The sequence below is a fragment of the Hyperolius riggenbachi genome, chromosome 8 (assembly GCF_040937935.1).
Source record: "Hyperolius riggenbachi isolate aHypRig1 chromosome 8, aHypRig1.pri, whole genome shotgun sequence".
Taxonomy (NCBI): domain Eukaryota; kingdom Metazoa; phylum Chordata; class Amphibia; order Anura; family Hyperoliidae; genus Hyperolius; species Hyperolius riggenbachi.
Genome location: NC_090653.1, coordinates 44,936,554 through 44,956,325, shown reverse-complemented (window position 1 = coordinate 44,956,325; position 19,772 = coordinate 44,936,554). Strand labels below are relative to the sequence as shown.

Below are 19,772 nucleotides of genomic sequence, written 5' to 3'. Positions count from 1 at the left end.
ACTAGGACAATTTAAAGGACAACTGTAACAATAGGGATATGAAGGCTGCCATATGTATTTCCTTTTAAGCAATACAAGTTGCCTGGCAGTCCTGCTAATCCTCTGCCTCTAACACTTTCAGCCATAGCCCATGAACAAGCATGCAGCAGATCAGGTGTTTCTGACATACTGGTCAGATCTGACAAGATTAGCTGCATGCTTGTTTCTGGTGTGATTTAGACACTACTGCAGCCAAATAGATCAGCAGAGCTGCCTGGCAACTGGTATTGTTTTCTAGGAAATAAATATGGCAGCTTCCATATTCTTCTCACTCCAGTTGTCCTTTAAACTGCATCATCGTCTGTGATGGTCGGTTCACAAGGCAGGCTTGGCGGGGGGGGATGGATTTTCGGAGACTCCTGCTGCGTGCACTTAGGTGACACGGATACACAGCACTGCCGGGAAGGGCCACGCTCTGGAGTTTGGACACTGCAGAGACCTGAGAGATCTTTACACAAACATGGAACTTGTACCAGACATGAAAGCAGAGGTCAGGGACTTATCCCTTCTATCGGGAAGATCAAACTAAATATTGACAGACCAGAGCATGCCTTTTCTGGCAAACACCGACTTTACAGGAATATTCTGTAACCAAACAGTAAATAGAGTCAGCCAACAGCAGATTAAATTCAATCCCCGCCAAGGCTGCTGGAGACTGATAACCTGGCCTGCCCCGAGTCCCACTGCCGGAATTTCACTTTCATTTCCCAGATCACAAAATCTCTCCAGACCAGATTGCAGTGTGGGGAATTAATAAAAATATTCAATGTCAAAGTGTTTGCGGAGCAGGAAATTGTCCTGCAGTGTGCGGGCTGTGTATGTAAGGGTTAACTCCCCTAAACCCCGCCTCCCTTCCGATGTGTTCCAGGCCGCATTCAGTCTTCTTACACTTCTCATTTCTAAACCAGAACTTCCGTTCTGAAGGCAGAAGTGTAAGAATATGGAATGCATCGGAAGGGAGGTGGCAGCTTAGGTAAGGTGACCCCTATGTGCACAGCCCACACCCCCGACACACTGCAGGATGATTTCACGAAATCATTCTCACTCATAGCCCTAGTTGAGCATAACGATTATTAGGAATGACTACTGGTGAGCACTACGAGTAGCTATGACTACGTAGCTACTTGTAATAGAAATTTAAATTAAATAGTGCTGTCTGCTGCGCGCTCAGGGAGGGGGGGGGACGACTTACCTACACCGCTGCCTATAGTTGAAGCGTTTCACGTAATACCACTACTTCCTCCTTCAAACCCAGAAGGAGGAAGTAGTGGCGTTATGTGGACCACATCGGCTATAGGCAACGGGTGTAGGTAAGTTAATCCATCAGCGCTATCTAAATTTAAATTTCTATTACAAGTAGCTACGTACTCTCAGCTAATCCTAGTGCTCACCACTAGTAGTGATGGTTTGCTGTATTTATTTAGCACCACCGGTGTGCACTGCAGACAACAAGTACACAGTACTAAAAAAAGCAAAACAGACAAATGATAAGCGCTCAAGGATGCACCTGAATTGTGAGCCATCAGCGGCAATGCAGAGCCCCCTAGGGCTGAATACATGCCTCTAATGCAAAACAGATGCAAAATTATGTGCTAAATACTAATCTAAAAATTTGAGAGTGAATTTAAAACAGTGAAGGCACTACAGAAACATCCAGCGATACAATAAAAACTTCCAATACAAGTACATGTTGTGATGTTAGAACCAGTAAAGCAAAGAGGATAAAAAAAATATAGAGGGAGAGCCCTGTCCTTAAAGGTAAACCCGAGGTGAGAGGGATATGGAGGCTAACGTGTATTTCCTTTTAGATAATGCACATTGCCTGGCTGTCCTGCTGATTCTCTTACTCTAATACTTTAAGCCATAGACCCTGATGAACCCATTTGGATCAGGCGCTCTAACCAAAGTCTGATTAGCTGCATGCTTGTTTCAGGTGTGTGATTTAGACCCTACTGCAGAGCAGGGACAAGGTCCTCCAGCACCCGAGGCTGAGACACCAAAGTGCGCCCCTCCATCCCTCCCACCCCGGCCGTCACACACTGATTGCTATTAGACTAAGAGGACCACAGGGCCCACAACCTCCCCAACACCTCAATATCTAGTTATCTGGCTTGCAGTCACTGCTATGTATCCCCTTTTCTTATTTCTTTCTGCTTCATACACAATTAGGAATGACAGCTGAATGAATTGTGCGCCCCCTCCTACACTGCGCCCTGAGGCTGAAGCCTCTCCAGCCTATGCCTCGGCCCGGCCCTGACCTACTGACCAGAAAGATCAGCAGGGCAGCCAGGGAACTGGTACTGTTTAAAAGTAAATGAATATGGCAGCCTCCATGGATCTCACACAATGTACCGTATTTTTCAGACTATAAGACGCTTCTGACCATAAGACGCACCTAGGTTTAGAGGACAAAAACAGAGGGGAAAATATATATACTAAACCTGGTGCATCCATGGTGAAGGGACATCTTGTGAAGTATGCCCTCTTTGTACCTCATGCCTCTTGTGTCCCCCTGTGTCCTCCCCTATTCACCTTAGTGTCCCCCTGTATCCTCTGTTTGTCCCCCTGTGTCCTCCTCTGCATGGACACAGTACAGGGAGTCCCAGACATTGCAGCGGGTTGGAGCTTCGTATTGGAAGGCGTTCACAAGTCAGGAGCTCCCTGCATTTGGACTATAAGACGCATTGACTTTTCCCCCCACTTTTGGGGAGGAAAAGTGAGTCTTATAGACCAAAAAATACAGTATTGCTTTAGTCGGCAAAAAGTCTAAAATGGCCCTGGGCACAGCCCCTGTGATGTCAATCGCCAGCTTCTGCACCAATGCAAAAGCTGAGGGCAAAAACCTTCAACTGCTGGTCACAGGGATCTGTTGTGGCTTACAAGAGTGTTTTTACTAAAGCAGCCAGCATAGATGAGGCAGCATTACTGCCCTTTCTATGTATTAGGTTTCAGGGTCACTCTAAATCAATCCCAAAATATCCTCTTGCAAATAGTTCATTGTTAATGCACCACAGCGATCTCTGTGCTCACTATTCCGCCCACACATACTTAGCAGCCAAAGTACAGCATCTGGGAACATGCAGTTTCTACTCTCACCAGTAGGTGTCATGCTGTGGACACTGTTGAAGATAATGGCAAAAAAATCCCAAAGCATTTACAACAAATCTGAGCAACCAAAGCATGCGTTGAGGTGGCCCATAGATTACACAATTTTCCATTAAGCGATTAAACAAGCAACTTTGTGAACGATCAACTAGTGGTGCACACACTACAAGTGAGATACTATGCTATTCTCTTTCATGAATAGATCTAAACGATGCTGTGCCTCCATGCTCTGAAACCAAAAATTGATTCTGAGTCAACCAAAATCATCTGAACAGCAGCCGATTCCTTTACGCTCTACGGTATTTTCCATCCTGCCCGATCAAGTAAATTGGTTGACTTGACCAGATATTGGCCCATTTCTATCGACTGAGCAGAATTAAACAATCATTTCTCCAGGAAAGCCATATGGGAAAGGTGGGGGAAAGCACTAAACACTAGGGAACTGTATAGAGGAGAGGGCCACTAGACACCAGGGAACTCTATGGGGGAGGGACGATCACGAAACACCATGGAACTGTATAGGGTAGGGAGAAGGGCCATTACACACCAGGAAACTGTATAGGGGAGGGAGGGCTACTAGACACCAGGGAACTGCATAGAGGAGTGAGGAGACATTAGACACCAGGGAACTGTAATAGGGGAGGAAAGGAGGACACCAGACACCAGGGAACTGTATAGGGGAGGGAGGGGGGCACTAGACACTATGGACCTGTATAGGTGAGGGAGGGGGGCACTAGACACTATGGAACTGTATAGGTGAGGGAGAAGGGCCATTACACACCAGGAAACTGTATAGGGGAGGGAGGGCTACTAGACACCAGGGAACTGTATAGAGGAGGGAGGAGACATTAGACACCAGGGAACTGTAATAGGGGAGGAAAGGAGGACACCAGACACCAAGGAACCGTATAGGGGAGGGAGGGGGGCACTAGACACTATGAAACTGTATGGGGAGGGAGGTGGGGCCATTAGACAACAGGGAACTGTATAGAGGAGGGAGGGAGGACCACTAGACACCATGGAACTGTTTAGGAAAGAGAGGAGGCGTTAGACACCAGGGAACTTTATAAGGGAGGGAGGTGGCCACTAGACACTGAAGTTGGCCTGTAAATTGGTCTCAGTGTTCAATTTCGGCCCACTTTATATTTGAGTTTGACACCCCTGCTTTAGACTGATGGTCTGGTGTAGCTCCTAGGTGCATGTGGTAGCTTTATATAAAGGCAATGCCTGACAAAAATTACTTCTTCTGCAAAAACATTACAAAGAACTTTCTCATGCTATTATTAAAAGACACTGAAGATGTGACCCCTCTCAAGCATAGTTAGATTGTGAGCCCCTCAGAGGCATACATGTAAAAACGGCGCTGGGAAATTTGGGCACAGAGTGAAGCTGAAAGACGGCTCGCCCTCCTCTACCTAATCTCCTGCCTATTTTTCCAACTCTTCCCCTACTGACAACCTAACTCTTGTTCCTCGCATAATTTGCTGGCGCCAGCCATTGTTGGCACCCAAATTATACCATTTGTATCATAATTTGGGCTTCAGCTATTGCCAGCCACTCAAATTACTCAGTGAAGTCCGCTATAGCCATCACATTGCTTAGTGAGGGCGCCCATAGCCGTAATTCACATTGGTGGAGCATTAGACTCATAGATGTGCCCACTCTCCATCCCAACCAGGTTTCGCCCTTCCGGCATCATCAGGGGTAATCAATCCATCAGGGTTTACCCCTGATGACACTGGTAGGGTGAGAAACCTGGTCGGGTTGGAGAGTGGGCAAGTTTATCTGCTATCTGTATACAGCCTATGGTGGAGGCCAAATGACCTGTCACAGTGGTCCAATGAATTCTATAAAGCATTGTGGGGAATGTGTCTTATATAAATAACTAATATATGTTACAGGGTGACATACATTGGGATAGACAAAACATGTAACACTTATATTGCGCTTTTTTTTCTGGCAAATTTAAAGCGCTTTAATGATGCAGCCATTTAGGGAATGCTCCATTGACGACCAGGATCATTAGAGAGCCTTGCCCAAACCCTCCTTACTTGCCCAAAGACTCCTTACTTACCTGGCCTGAGCCGGTATTCAAACACTGGTCAAAGGCTGAAATCCCACATCAAAGGCAGCAGCCTTACCAGTACGCTATCCAGCTGATACAGACAGGTACATAAACAAAGAAAAGGACATGACTGTGGACGCACACTGACCTTGACAAGCCCGCGGCTGAACAACATCTCTACCACCTCCTTGAGGATGGGCAGGATCCCGCTGTGATGTATCCCGATCCCCCTCTTCAGCAGATCCAGCATGTGCAGCACCTGCCATCACCAAAAAAAAAATAAAATGATTATCTCCTGTACAAGTGTTGCAAATTGTACCTGACATGTAACTAGTGCACCAGCACTCCCAGCTCCACCCACTGGCAACACTACCCTGACCCCTGCCAATAAACAGTCCTCCACCACTCAGTCTGGCCCCTCTGGCATGTCCTGGCTCTAGTGACATTTGCCTTGGACCCTGTGCAGAAAACCTGTATTCCTAGTTGCAGTGCTTGTCATCTGCACAATGGAATTTCAATCAAATTTTGTAACTCCATATGATTTAGGGAAGTTTGTTGCAGAGAGATTTCAAAAGTTCCTCAGCATAAGGGTAGTATCCAACCAGAATTCAGACTACCTGTAGCCACCCAGAGTACATAGACAGGTGTGCCCACACTCCATCCCGACCAAGTTTCGCCTTTCCGGCATCATCAGGGGGAATCCATCAGACTTCCCCCCTAATGACGCAGAAGGGTGAAACCTGGTTGGGTTGGATAGTGGGTAATTTTTTTTTTTTCAAACGTAAATTTTTATTTGATTATACAAAGAACAACATACAAACCAATAGTTTCTCTTAAGAAGCCTAAGTACGAGAGTATATACTAGAGGATAGAGAAACAGTATTTCTATATTGTAACACATAGAGGATAAATACATTGAAAAGAAGACACAGTAACTATGTGTGTACAAAATTATACAAGAGGGAGGTGTACTTGGGGAAAAAAGGTGAAGAATATATACAGTTTAATAGAGGTAATTAATTTTTTTTGGGGGGGGAGATAAAGATAGTATAGACAGTATAATTCAATGGTAAGTACAATATGAGAACAGACTGGGTACAGTATTCAGGGTATTATAAGTATTGTGTTCGCTAAAGATGTATAGTAGTCTCGAAAAGATCAGTCTAAATGGGCTACTGGAGGGAGTTTATGCAGTTGAAGAGTATCCTAGAGGAGGTATTATATAACAAATATATATTATAGAATGTTAAGGTGAGGAATTAGACCAGTCTACACTAAGGAGGTAGGGAGATTCCTTCATAGTTTTATTAAACCTAATGGAGCGTTCCATTTGCAGATTGAAGTCCACTTGTCTTTTTAGTTGAGAAAGGGTAGGGATCACTTCAGTATTCCAATTTGTGGTAATTAAGCTTCTAGCTACACATAGTATTTGAGAAGTTAGAAGTCTGTGTTTAATTGGAATGGACATTATACCTATGTGGAGAAGTGCCAGTTGAGGAGTAATCACAAAACTTGAGTGCACAATAGCTCGGAGTTCCTGGGCAATTGAAGTCCAAAAAGGTTGAATTTTGGGACAGTCCCATAAGAGATGAGATAGAGTGTGTAACGATCGGTGAAGCACAGAGAGGTCTGATTACCGGTGACCTGCAGCGTCACGGGGAATACAGACGTATACCAGATTATATGTGATCTGCAGTATCACCGATAATCCAATATACTGGCTAACCTCTGTTCACCTGAGTAGAGTGTAGTGTTTGGTGTAACAGTAACACGAAAATGCCGAGGCCTGGGTGCAGTAAGGAGAACTGCACGGATTCCTTCCGCAGACCTGAGCTCTCCAAGACGGGAGGAGTCAGACTGACAGTAGGAAGGAAAGTCCGAGAGTGACACTCAGGAAGAAGTGTCACTAACAGGACTGGGAACCGCCTCCAATCGTGAGGTCGGTTCTCGAGGTCGGACAAGCCAGGTCGTACACACACGGACAGATAAAGTACAAATACAGTAGGCAAAGGCGGAGTCAAAGTACAGGCAGGGTTCGGCAACGGGGTATCAGATATATCGGGGTACAAAATCAGGAGGCAGAAACAGAGTCTAGGAACGAGCCGAGGTTCGGCAACAGAGTATCAGAAATATCGAGGTACAAGGTCAGAGTTCAGGCGGATAGTCGAGGCAGGCAAAAGTCATAACAAATAATCACAATCAAACTAGTACTTTAGCTATCAAAATCTATCTAAGTGTAGGATTACAGCTCCTGCTGGTCCCGGCACACTTGAGGATCTGACTACGGATCTGGGTGCTCCCACATGTGTGATCGCAACGCCAGACGAAGCAAGAGTGAACAGCCGGCAGTATATATGCACCTAAGCATCCCCTGCACCTCCCAGATTGCTGGACCAATGGGGAGCGGAGTAAAGAGTCAGCTGACCTGCCTGATCAGCTGACTCTCTCCCGGGTGACATAAGGCCTGCTTGAGTGCGCGCACGTCACTCTAAACTCTGTGGGACTACGGGTCCCAGCCACCGCAGCCCCGCTCAGCGGTGTCTCTGCTGCGGGGACATGTGCGCGAACCGCCGCGTCCAACGTGGCGGTTTCGCCGCGTTGCCCCACCTGCTGCATGGAGGCAGCCGCCTCATGATGTGAAGAGGCGGCTGCCTCTCCGTGTGATGCGGAAAGAGCCGCCCGCCGCTGGCTCATGGCGGCGGCTCTTCCGCGATTCCTCACAGTACCCCCCCCCCCCCCCGAGGAGTGGACTCCGGACAGCTCCTTCTAGGCTTCTCTGGATGTGAAGCGTGAAATTCCCTTACTAACTCATCCGCATGCATGCGGTTCCCAGGTACCCATTGCCTCTCCTCAATGCCGTACCCCTTCCAATGTACGAGATACTGTACCGAGTTCTGTACAGTACGTGAGTCTATGATCTTCTCCACCTCATACTCGGGTTGGGCATTGACTAACACCGGAGGAGGAGGAGTGGGACCCACCTGGGCTGCGGGTTTGAGAAGTGATACGTGGAAAGACCTCACTCCACGCATGCTGGCGGGAAGATCCACGGTATACGTGACATCGTTGATCTTCCTAGTAACTGGGAATGGACCCACGAACCTGGGACCAAGTTTGTCAGAGGGTTGTTTCAGGGTCAGGTGACGAGATGACACCCAAACCAAATCTCCTGGTTGAAATCTCCACTCTACCGAGCGTCTCTTATCAGCCTGACCTTTCTGACTCTGAAATGCTTTAACGAGATTATTCTTAATGGTCCACCACCTGTCTCTAAATGACCTTTGCCAGGCCTCCAAAGCTGGGAACGGAGTGGATGCAACTGGCAAAGGAGAGAATTTAGGCAATTTACCTGTCACAATCTGAAATGGACAGAAACCTGAGGAAGAGCTCTTCAAGTTATTGTGGGCAAACTCTGCATAAGGAATATATTTAACCCAATCGCTCTGTGTCTCGGCAACATAGCACCTCAAAAATTGCTCTAAGGATTGGTTGACCCTCTCCGTCTGGCCGTTTGTCTGCGGGTGGTACCCCGAGGAAAATGACAATTTCATGCCCATTAGGTGACAAAATGCCTTCCAAAACTTCGAAACAAACTGGACTCCCCGATCGGATACTATGTTTTCTGGGATGCCATGCAGTCTAAAAACATGGATGATAAATAAATCGGCCAGTTCCTGGGCCGAGGGGAGTCCTTTCAGAGGCACGAAGTGGGCCATCTTACTAAAACGGTCAACCACCACCCAAATAACTGACATGCCCTCAGATCTCGGAAGCTCTCCCACAAAGTCCATGGACAAATGGGTCCATGGCTCACTCGGGGTGGGCAAAGGCTGTAAAGTACCTACAGGTGCCAGGCGGGAGGGCTTGCTTTTTGCGCACACCGCACATTCCCTGACAAACTCCTTACAGTCGGCGGCCAGCGAAGGCCACCATACACATCTGGCCACGAGATCTTGCGTTCTAGACGCTCCCGGATGTCCCGCATTCTTATGGGAATGAACCATCTCCAAGATCTGAAAACGGAGTGGTAACGGAACAAATAACACCCCGTCTGGTTTCCCTTCTGGGATATCCTGCTGAAAAGGACTCAAAGTCTCTTTCCAGTCCTCCCAAGTCTCGGTGGCGGCTAACACCATACTTCGTGGGACAATGGTCTCGGAAACAGAGGGCTGTGCTGTCTCCGGCTCAAAACACCTAGAAAGTGCGTCCGCCTTGGTATTCTTACTACCTGGCGTGTATGTGATCAAAAATGTAAATCTCGAAAAAAATAGCGACCACCGAGCCTGTCTCGGGCTTAACCTTTTAGCCCCCTCGATGTATTCTAGGTTTTTGTGGTCGGTATAAACCGTGATCGTGTGCTCGGCTCCCTCTAGCCAATGACGCCATTCTTCAAAGGCCAATTTGATGGCTAGGAGCTCCCTGTTGCCTATGTCGTAGTTTCTCTCTGCCGGAGAGAACCTTCGAGAAAAATAGGCACACGGGTGTAGTCTACCCTGAAGACCAGAACGCTGGGACAGCACAGCCCCCACCCCGATCTCCGAGGCGTCTACCTCAACAATAAACGGAAAGGAAGTGTCCACATGTCTGAGTATGGGGGCTGAGCAGAACAACCCCTTTAACTTAGAAAAAGCCTGTAAGGCCTCGGGAGACCAATGAGTGGTGTCTGCCCCTTTTTTAGTAAGGCTAGTGAGAGGGGCGACAACTGTGGAGTACCCCTTTATAAACCTTCTATAATAATTCGCAAACCCCAAGAACCGTTGCAATGATTTTAACCCCACCGGCTGTGGCCATTCTAGGACCGCGGAAACCTTGGCAGGGTCCATAGACAGACCTGAGGTGGAGATTATATACCCCAAAAAAGCCACCGACGTGACCTCAAAAATACATTTCTCGAGTTTGGCGTATAACCGATTCTGCCTCAGTTTGTCTAACACCATCCTGACATGGGTTCTGTGTTCCGGGAGGTTGTTAGAAAAAATGAGAATGTCGTCAAGATAGACTAGGACGAACTTTCCCAAGACCTCCCGAAAAACCTCATTGATGAGTTCCTGGAAGACGGCCGGGGCATTGCACAAGCCGAAAGGCATCACCCTATACTCGTAGTGCCCATCAGGGGTATTGAAGGCAGTCTTACATTCATCGCCCCTCCTTATACGCACCAGGTTGTATGCCCCCCCGTAAATCCAATTTTGAAAATATCCTAGCCTCAGTGACTTGTGTGAATAAATCGTCTATAAGTGGTAGCGGGTAACGATTCTTCACCGTGATTTTATTGAGGCCACGATAATCAATGCAAGGCCGTAAACCCCCGTCTTTCTTTTTAACAAAAAAGAAGCCTGCCCCAGCGGGTGACCGGGATGGCCTAATAAAGCCCTTTGCTAAGTTCTCACGGATGTACTCCTGCATAGCAAGTTTCTCGGGACCAGATAAATTATATAAACGGCCTCGAGGAGGCATACAACCAGAACGAAGGTCAATGGGACAGTCAAATGGGCGATGCGGGGGTAATTTATCCGCGGCCTTGGGACAAAACACATCGGCATAATCCGAATACTGTTCCGGTATACCCTCCACCTGTACCTTAGTTAAACCCAATGTTAGTCTCCCCAAACACTGCTGGAAACAATGAGGTGACCAGGCTGTCAACTGTCCTGTGGCCCAGTCTATCTGCGGGGAGTGGACTTGCAACCAAGGCATGCCTAGGATTATAGTGGAGGTGGACATGTGTAAAACAAAAAATTGTAACTGCTCCTCGTGTAATACCCCTATGGTGAGCTTCACAACCGGAGTCTGTGACAGAGGACAATTCCGCTGCAAAGGGGAATCGTCAACAGCCGTAACCTGAATGGGGGGTCTCACGGGAGTGAGTAGTAGACCCAACTCCTGAGCAAACTCAAAATTCATAAAGTTAGCCGCTGAGCCGGAGTCAATGAAAGCTTCAGTGGCAACAGACCTATCATCCCATGTGACAGTACAAGGGAGAAGCAATTTTTTCTCTTTAAGGGGTGAAGTTTGTGTGCCTAGGGTGTCACCCCCCACTACTCCTAGGCAGACCCGTTTCCCGCCCTGTTGGGGCAATTTCGCACCCTATGCCCTGCCTCTGCACAGTATAGGCACAGTTGTTCCGTCATTCTCCTCCTCCGCTCCACCTGGGTCAGTTTTGATCGACCAATTTGCATTGGCTCTGGTGGAGGCAAGGCCGGAGAGGACGAGACAGACGGAGTTGCGGTTACTGGGGATGCTACAGCTGGTACAGCGTACGAAGTCACCCTGACCCGGTGACTACTCCTAGCCTGCCTCTGATGGCGTAGCCTGCGATCTACGCGAATGGCTGATGAAATGGCCTCGTCAACTGTCTTGGGCTCGGGTACAGTCAACATAAGATCGGAAACCTCTTCCGACAACCCAGACAAGAAATAGTCCATGAGGGCAAAATTATCAAATCTCGAGGTGACTGACCACCTACGGAACTCTGCCGCATAATTCTCGACTGACCCTCTGCCTTGCCGTAAGAGTTTGATCTTCCGCTCTGAGGATGCCGCAAGATCAGGGTCGTCGTAGATTATAGCCATGGCCTTAAAAAATTCCTCTACTGAGGTCAAGGCAGTATCGGTAGCGGGCAGGTTGTATGCCCAAGACTGGGAATCTCCAGTCAATAAAGTTTTAATGAAAATGACCCGTTGGGTCTCAGTCCCCGAGGATCGGGGTCTTAACTCGAAATATGACAACACTCTACTCCTGAAATTCCGGAAGTCAGACTTGTGGCCGGAAAACTTATCAGGGACAGGCATACGTATGTCCTCACTGTGAGGGGATCGCACTGAATCAACTGATGTCTGGAGGGTTCTCACAGAGCCTGTTAAGGCATCAATTAAGGCTTTGTGCTGGCCTAGTGACTGATGAATGCTATCCACCGAAGTGGCAAGCACAGTCAGAGGATCAGTGCGTTCCATCGGTATTTTGGTCTGGCGTTCTGTAACGATCGGTGAAGCACAGAGAGGTCTGATTACCGGTGACCTGCAGCGTCACGGGGAATACAGACGTATACCAGATTATATGTGATCTGCAGTATCACCGATAATCCAATATACTGGCTAACCTCTGTTCACCTGAGTAGAGTGTAGTGTTTGGTGTAACAGTAACACGAAAATGCCGAGGCCTGGGTGCAGTAAGGAGAACTGCACGGATTCCTTCCGCAGACCTGAGCTCTCCAAGACGGGAGGAGTCAGACTGACAGTAGGAAGGAAAGTCCGAGAGTGACACTCAGGAAGAAGTGTCACTAACAGGACTGGGAACCGCCTCCAATCGTGAGGTCGGTTCTCGAGGTCGGACAAGCCAGGTCGTACACACACGGACAGATAAAGTACAAATACAGTAGGCAAAGGCGGAGTCAAAGTACAGGCAGGGTTCGGCAACGGGGTATCAGATATATCGGGGTACAAAATCAGGAGGCAGAAACAGAGTCTAGGAACGAGCCGAGGTTCGGCAACAGAGTATCAGAAATATCGAGGTACAAGGTCAGAGTTCAGGCGGATAGTCGAGGCAGGCAAAAGTCATAACAAATAATCACAATCAAACTAGTACTTTAGCTATCAAAATCTATCTAAGTGTAGGATTACAGCTCCTGCTGGTCCCGGCACACTTGAGGATCTGACTACGGATCTGGGTGCTCCCACATGTGTGATCGCAACGCCAGACGAAGCAAGAGTGAACAGCCGGCAGTATATATGCACCTAAGCATCCCCTGCACCTCCCAGATTGCTGGACCAATGGGGAGCGGAGTAAAGAGTCAGCTGACCTGCCTGATCAGCTGACTCTCTCCCGGGTGACATAAGGCCTGCTTGAGTGCGCGCGCGCGCGCGTCACTCTAAACTCTGTGGGACTACGGGTCCCAGCCACCGCAGCCCCGCTCAGCGGTGTCTCTGCTGCGGGGACATGTGCGCGAACCGCCGCGTCCAACGCGGCGGTTTCGCCGCGTTGCCCCACCTGCTGCATGGAGGCAGCCGCCTCATGATGTGAAGAGGCGGCTGCCTCTCCGTGTGATGCGGAAAGAGCCGCCCGCCGCTGGCTCATGGCGGCGGCTCTTCCGCGATTCCTCACAGAGTGCCTACATTTTTACAGTTCCGCCAACACAGTGGGGAAGTTTTAGTAGAGAAATTGGACATTCGTTTAGGAGTGAAATACCATTTTAGCAAGATCTTATGGAATGTTTCTCTATGATTTATACAAGTGGAAAATAGAGTGATAGCTTTGGTGGAGGTTGCTATATCTGAGTGATCTATCTGGCAATGCAGATCTGAAGACCAGGATCTTATGTATTTGTGCAATTGTTTGTGACTACTTTTCAATAATTCCTGGCACCATAAAGATATACCCCCTTTGATTTCGTATGGGGAGGACAAAAGGGAAACAATATGTTTAGAAGCTTTCGGGAACGTGCATTTGTATTCTGTAAGAAGGTGTTTAATACGCAAATATTTGAATACTTCTCCAGGCGGGAGTGAAAATTTAGTACTTAAAACCTGGAATTCCAGTAGGACATGTTTGTCCGTTGTAAATAAGTCAGATACCCGCAAGAGACCAACCTCCTTCCACTTTCTTAAATCAAGATTGGGTGTTAGTAAGGATATAGATTCTATGGGAAGTTTAAGCAAGGATGATTCAGATTGGTCTGGAGGGGAGTTAGCAAATTGTGTCCAAGCGTTAAATGTGGCTTGGACCGGCGGGTAAGGAGATTTAGGTTTTTCCTTGATCTTTAGTAATTGAAGTGATAGTAAGTGTAGAGGATTATTAGGGGAGGTGGATTTCTTAATATTGACCCAGTTTTTGGGTGAATCCTCCTTCCACCAATCTTTAGAGGTATCCTGAAGGCAAGCAAGATAATATGACTTTAAACAGGGGACTCCTATTCCTCCCAAGGATCTTGGGATGACAAGATTGTTGTAGGCTATTCTATGTTTTTTCTTACCCCAGTGGAATTTGGCTATGATTCTATGGAGTTTAGTGAAAAAATTGTTGGGCAAGGGGATAGTGGGTAAATTTAACTGCTATCTGTATCAGCATTTCAGATGTGTACAAAAGGGTCCTGGTTGCAAGGACCACAATTGGCGGGCACCTGTGAGTCTACATACTGGGAGACTACAGATAGAATGCTGGGAGAATAAAGGTAGTCTGAACTCTGGATGGATACTATACTAGAGAGGGCTGTGGAGTCAACACAATTTTGGGTACTTGGGAGTGGTTTCATTAAAGGAGTTGTCAGGCAAAAAGTTAGAAAATAAGAGCTACTTACCGGGGGCTTCCTCCAGCCCCAAGCACCCAGCACGTCGCCAGAGACCGTGTCGGAGCTCCGGCGAACGGCTGTGGGGAGAGCTGCGGCAAGGGACGTGCTGGGAGCTTGGGGCAGGAGGAAGCCCCTGGTAAGTAGTGCTTATTTTCTAACTTTTTGCCTGGCAACTCCTTTAAAGAGAGACAAAAATTATGAATAATGAATTGGTTGTGTAGTACGGATAATTACTAGAACATTAGTAGCAAAGAAAATGTTGTCATATTTTTATTTCCAGTTATATAGTGTTTTTTATAACATTGCATCATTCTCTAATATTTGCAGTTTACACACTACTCAGCATTCTAAATGATTTTACAGAGCAGGCCAGTGAACTTTTGAACTGTTCTCTGCAGGAAAAAAAACAATACAGTAACTGACACTTGAGATAACTGACACTGCGAATTTGAAAGTCTTGGAGTTAGTGGCTCTTTTGCATCACAAAAGTTAAGTTTCTAAACTCTTCCTCTTCCTGTACTGGAAACAATATTATATTAATGTCTCTGCTCCTAATGTTTTATTTCTTAGCTGTACTACACATAAAAAAAATCGCATCAACATTTTTGTTTTTCACTTCAGTGTCTCTTTAAGCTGAGCAGTCGGATGATTTTTGTACTAACTCCACAGCCCTGGTAAGTATTAGATTAAGGAGACAGAGCAATTTTGGGTACTTGGAGTTGGAGGTGGTTTCATAAACTGAGGAGTCAGAGTTGGATGATGTTTGTACCGACTCCACAGCCCTAATACTAGTGCTGAGGAACAGTTGGAATTTGGTTTATATTATCTGTGGAAGTCTGATCCTCTTGCAGCTGGTTGCGTTTGGTTATATCCACTTGTGTGTATGAGAGCGCCTATACCTTCAGTCCTTCACTGCACATAAGAAATGTCAGAGTACAGAGGTCAACCAAGTGTTGACTCCTGGTCTTCTTTTGTGTTTTTCCGGGCTCCTGAATATCATTGTTTACCCACTAAGCTGTTTCTGCCAAGAATACATATAAGGGAGGAGGTCGCCTGTAAATAACACGCATGCCATCATGACTATACACACAGACAGCACAGACCTGGGGCAGCTGGCGGTCGCTTCCTCGCAGGCGGCTCAGGCACTTGGTGTAATAGGTCTGGACTTCGCTGCGCTCTGACGCCGTGCACAGGTCCACCGTGGTGAGAGCCGAGGCGTTCTGTTCACAGCGAGTGCGGGAAAACGTGAAGATCACCACGGGGAGGGCGTCTCGGTGCCGGAGAGACTGGATCAGAGACAGCCATGTGCCCTTATCCTGGGGAAAACATCACACGTTACACCTCTCAGAATTCTGCAATAATTAGTTATAGACCGAAGTAAAACAATTTTGCAAAATGTATGGTATATGGGCAAGGCCAGTCGTCGAAGTTTATCCACTTGAGGGCCGCGGTGTTAAACCCCCCTAAAGAACAGGCCATTTTTCTTAAATTGGGCCACTGCAGCTTTAAGGACTCGCTGCAGGGCCACAGAGCTCAGCACGCAAGTGATCCCCCCCCTTTTCTCCCCACCAACATAGCTCTCTGTTGGTGGGGTCTGATCACTCCGTGATTTTTTTTTTCTTAAATCCCTCCCCCAGCCAGTGTTTTTTGTTTTTTTTCTTAAATCCCTCCCTCCCCCAGCCAGCCAATCACGGCGATCGGCTGTCATAGGCTTCAGCCTATGAGAGCCAATCGTTATCCTGTGTCCCAGGGAGACAGCCGTGTCACACGGCTGTCCCCAGTACAGCGCTGCCTTAGATCTCAGCGCTGTACTATGTTAATAGACGACGGTTCCGCCATCTAACAGTCTCCTAGCAGCGATTGCCGCTGGGAGACTGAAGGCGGAGATGCGTGCGCGATCTCCTGCTAGCCCCGTTGAAAGCCGTTCACGCCAATTGGCGTGGAGTGGTCAGCAAGTAGTTAAAGAGGATCTGTATCTAACAATATCAAACAACAGTTTATAAATTAGTCAGTGTTTGCCCATCGGTAAGTCCTGTCCTCTCACCGATTTTAATTTTCAAATTTATCACACATGGCAACATCTTTACTGCTGGCAGGTGCATCACTGCGGAATGTTTGTTTACTGTGTGTTTCGAAGTTAGCAGAAATAATAATGAGCCCCTATTCAATTCAATGTTTCTCCTATGTGATATTTTCACACCTTTTTAAAGGGAAGGTTCAGGGAGGGTGGGTAAAAAATAAAAATCAATTTCCACTTACCTGGGGCTTCCTCCAGCCCGTGGCAGGCAGGAGGTGCCCTCGCCGCCGCTCCGCAGGCTCCCGGTGGTCTCCGGTGGCCGACCCGACCTGGCCAGGCCGGCTGCCAGGTCGGCCTCTTCTGCGCTCCAAGGCCCGGAACTTCTGCGTCCCACGCCGGCGCGCTGACGTCATCGGACGTCCTCCGGGCTCTACTGCGCAGGGCAGTAGTTCTGCGCCTGCGCAGTAGAGCCCGGAGGACGTCCGATGACGTCAGCGCGCCGTGGGACGCAGAAGTTCCGGGCCTTGGAGCGCAGAAGAGGCCGACCTGGCAGCCGGCCTGGCCAGGTCGGGTCGGCCACCGGAGACCACCGGGAGCCTGCGGAGCGGCGGCGAGGGCACCTCCTGCCTGCCACGGGCTGGAGGAAGCCCCAGGTAAGTGGAAATTGATTTTTATTTTTTACCCACCCTCCCTGAACCTTCCCTTTAATAAAAAGCCATTTAAAGTGAAAAGTGACTCAGCAGCACTGAAAAGGCCTGGTGTTTCTTTAACAGTTTCACAGCATCAGAACTTTGTTTCTCTTATACAAGCCTCATTTTTAGCTGCACAGAAGAAAACTGCCCGGGCATTTTTCCCCTGATGCTGTGCAAAGCATGATGGGATTTCTGATGTTCTCGTTCTGCTGTTTTGGTGCAATTTTTTTTTTTTTTTTTTTACAATTTGAATTTGACATTTGAAGCCTAGCGCGTGCAGCTGGGAGGGGTTATCAGGACACTGGACACTTGGAACTGTGTCTTATGCTCCCTGTCACATCCTTTCAACCAAAAAGATGGCTGCCCTCATGACAAAGATGGCAGCCCCCATGAATTGCCAAATATTTTTAAAACAGGGTGGTTAAGAGATTATATTACCTTTCTATTCTGATTAACATAACTAATGTAACTTAATGACAGTATGTTTGTTTAGGCTGAAGTTCCTCTTTAAGGCACCAGCAAGCAAGAATAATTTTGATTCAGTATTACTGTTTCACCTACTTTTTGGTAGTTTTTAAATTGCAGAGTGCTGAAAAGTAAGAGAAGATGATAAAGTATCACCAAGGAGAAAACTGAGGAGCAAAGGTTTATTGAATACGGGTCCTAGGCCCACATGCAATTAACTTTTTCTTCTGAGTTTTCTCCTTGGTGACATTTTCAAACTCGTCGATAAAATGCCTTTCAGGGCTCGTTCCCACAAGAGGCGCTTTCGGTCTTTTTTCAAGTGCAGGCGATTTTTAGACTCGCCCCCAAAATGCTAGTGCAATGAATGTCTATGAGAAGGTTCATATCAGCGTGGTTCGTGCGCTGTGCGATCAGCAAAGCGGTGCGTGGACCATTTTCGCAGCGATTTTGCCTCGATGGAAGGTATTGGAAAAACGCAAAAGCTCACAAAATGGCTTTGTGCAGCGATTGCATTCGCGTTTTGAAGAATAAATACATTATATTTATTATTTTCCGGGTCAAAGAGTTCACTTCCTGACTTGCGTCAGGGAGTGAATTAAAAAAAACGCTCAGGAAAAGCGTTTAGAAAAGCACTTTTCACAAAAATGCAACGCCCACCCAAGCGCCGTGAATCGGAAAAAAAAAACTGTGTAAAAGAAAAAGCCCAACGTGAATGCTAACGCAGGCGGAACGCAATGTGAACGAGCCCTTGAAGTGGTCTGAAAGTCAGCATTTCTACTTTGCTCTAAAAGATTCCTCACAGCCTTAAAGTGAACCAGAGACGAAGCACCCTCATGTATTTTACCATATATATCAGTGGGGACATTAGAGAAAACACCTACAGCCAGTGGCGTAGCTACAAACCTCTGGGCCCCGATGCGGAATCTGGATGTGGGCCCCCCCGGCAACAACAGCCCCCCCTCCCCCGACAACACCCGACGGATGCACACACATATCAAAATCCCTATAGCCAGCTATAGGTACCCCCAGTATAGGTAGTCAGGCATAGGTAAGCCAGTATAGTTGCCCCCGGTATAGGTGAGATAGGCAGGCGCCGCCGGTATAAGTTAGATAGATAGGTGCCCCCAGTACAGGTTAGCTAGGTGGGTGCCTCTAATATAGGTAGCCAGAATAGTTGCCCCCAGCGTAGGTTAGATAGGTAGGTGCCCCCAGTATAGGTTAGTTAGGTAGGTGCCTCCAATATAGGTAGCCAGTTTAGTTGCCACCTGTATAGGCTAGCTAGGTGCCCCCAATACAGGTTAGATAAGTAAGTGCCCCCAGTATAGGTTATATAGGTAGGTGCCCCCAGTATAAATTAGATTAGGTCGGTGCCCCCTAGTATAGGTTAGATTAGGTAGCTGCCCCCCAGTATAGGTTAGATTAGGTAGCTGCCCCCCAGGATAGATTAGGTAGCTGCCCCCAGGATAATTAGGTAGGTGCCCCCCAGTATAGGTTAGATGAGGTAGCTGCCCCCCAGGATAGATTAGGTAGCTTCCCCCCAGGATAGATTAGGTAGCTGCCCCCCAGGATAGATTAGGTAGCTGCCCCCCAGGATAGATTAGATAGCTGCCCCCCAGGATTAGGTTAGAATAGGTAGGTGCCCCCCAGGATAGATTAGGTAGCTGCCCCCCAGGATTAGGTTAGATTAGGTAGCTGCCCCCCAGGATAGATTAGGTAGCTGCCCCCAGGATAGATTAGGTAGGTGCCTCCCAGTATAGGTTAGATTAGGTAGCTGCCCCCCAGAATAGATTAGGTAGCTGCCCCCAGGATAGATTAGGTAGGTGCCCCCCAGTATAGGTTAGATTAGGTAGCTGCCCCCCAGGATTAGGTTAGATTAGGTAGGTGCCCCCCAGGATAGATTAGGTAGCTGCCCCCAGGATAGATTAGGTAGGTGCCCCCCAGTATAGGTTAGATTAGGTAGCTGCCCCCCAGGATTAGGTTAGATTAGGTAGGTGCCCCCCAGGATTAGGTTAGATTAGGTAGGTGCCCCCCAGGATAGATTAGGTAGCTGCCCCCAGGATAGATTAGGTAGGTGCCCCCCAGTATAGGTTAGATTAGGTAGCTGCC

At 47.8% G+C, this 19,772-nt stretch overlaps 1 protein-coding gene across 2 annotated transcripts in view; it reads right to left on the bottom strand.

The window, feature by feature from the left end:
• Positions 1-19,772, bottom strand: part of SKIC2 (SKI2 subunit of superkiller complex) — an 88,652-nt gene that overhangs the window by 32,597 nt on the left and 36,283 nt on the right. For both annotated transcript variants that reach the window (XM_068250349.1, XM_068250350.1), the window contains exons 17-18: positions 15,596-15,808; positions 5,358-5,468 (exon numbers count right to left, since the gene is read on the bottom strand). In XM_068250349.1, the coding sequence (XP_068106450.1) occupies positions 5,358-5,468; positions 15,596-15,808 (324 nt within the window). The remainder of the gene's footprint in view (positions 1-5,357; positions 5,469-15,595; positions 15,809-19,772) is intronic.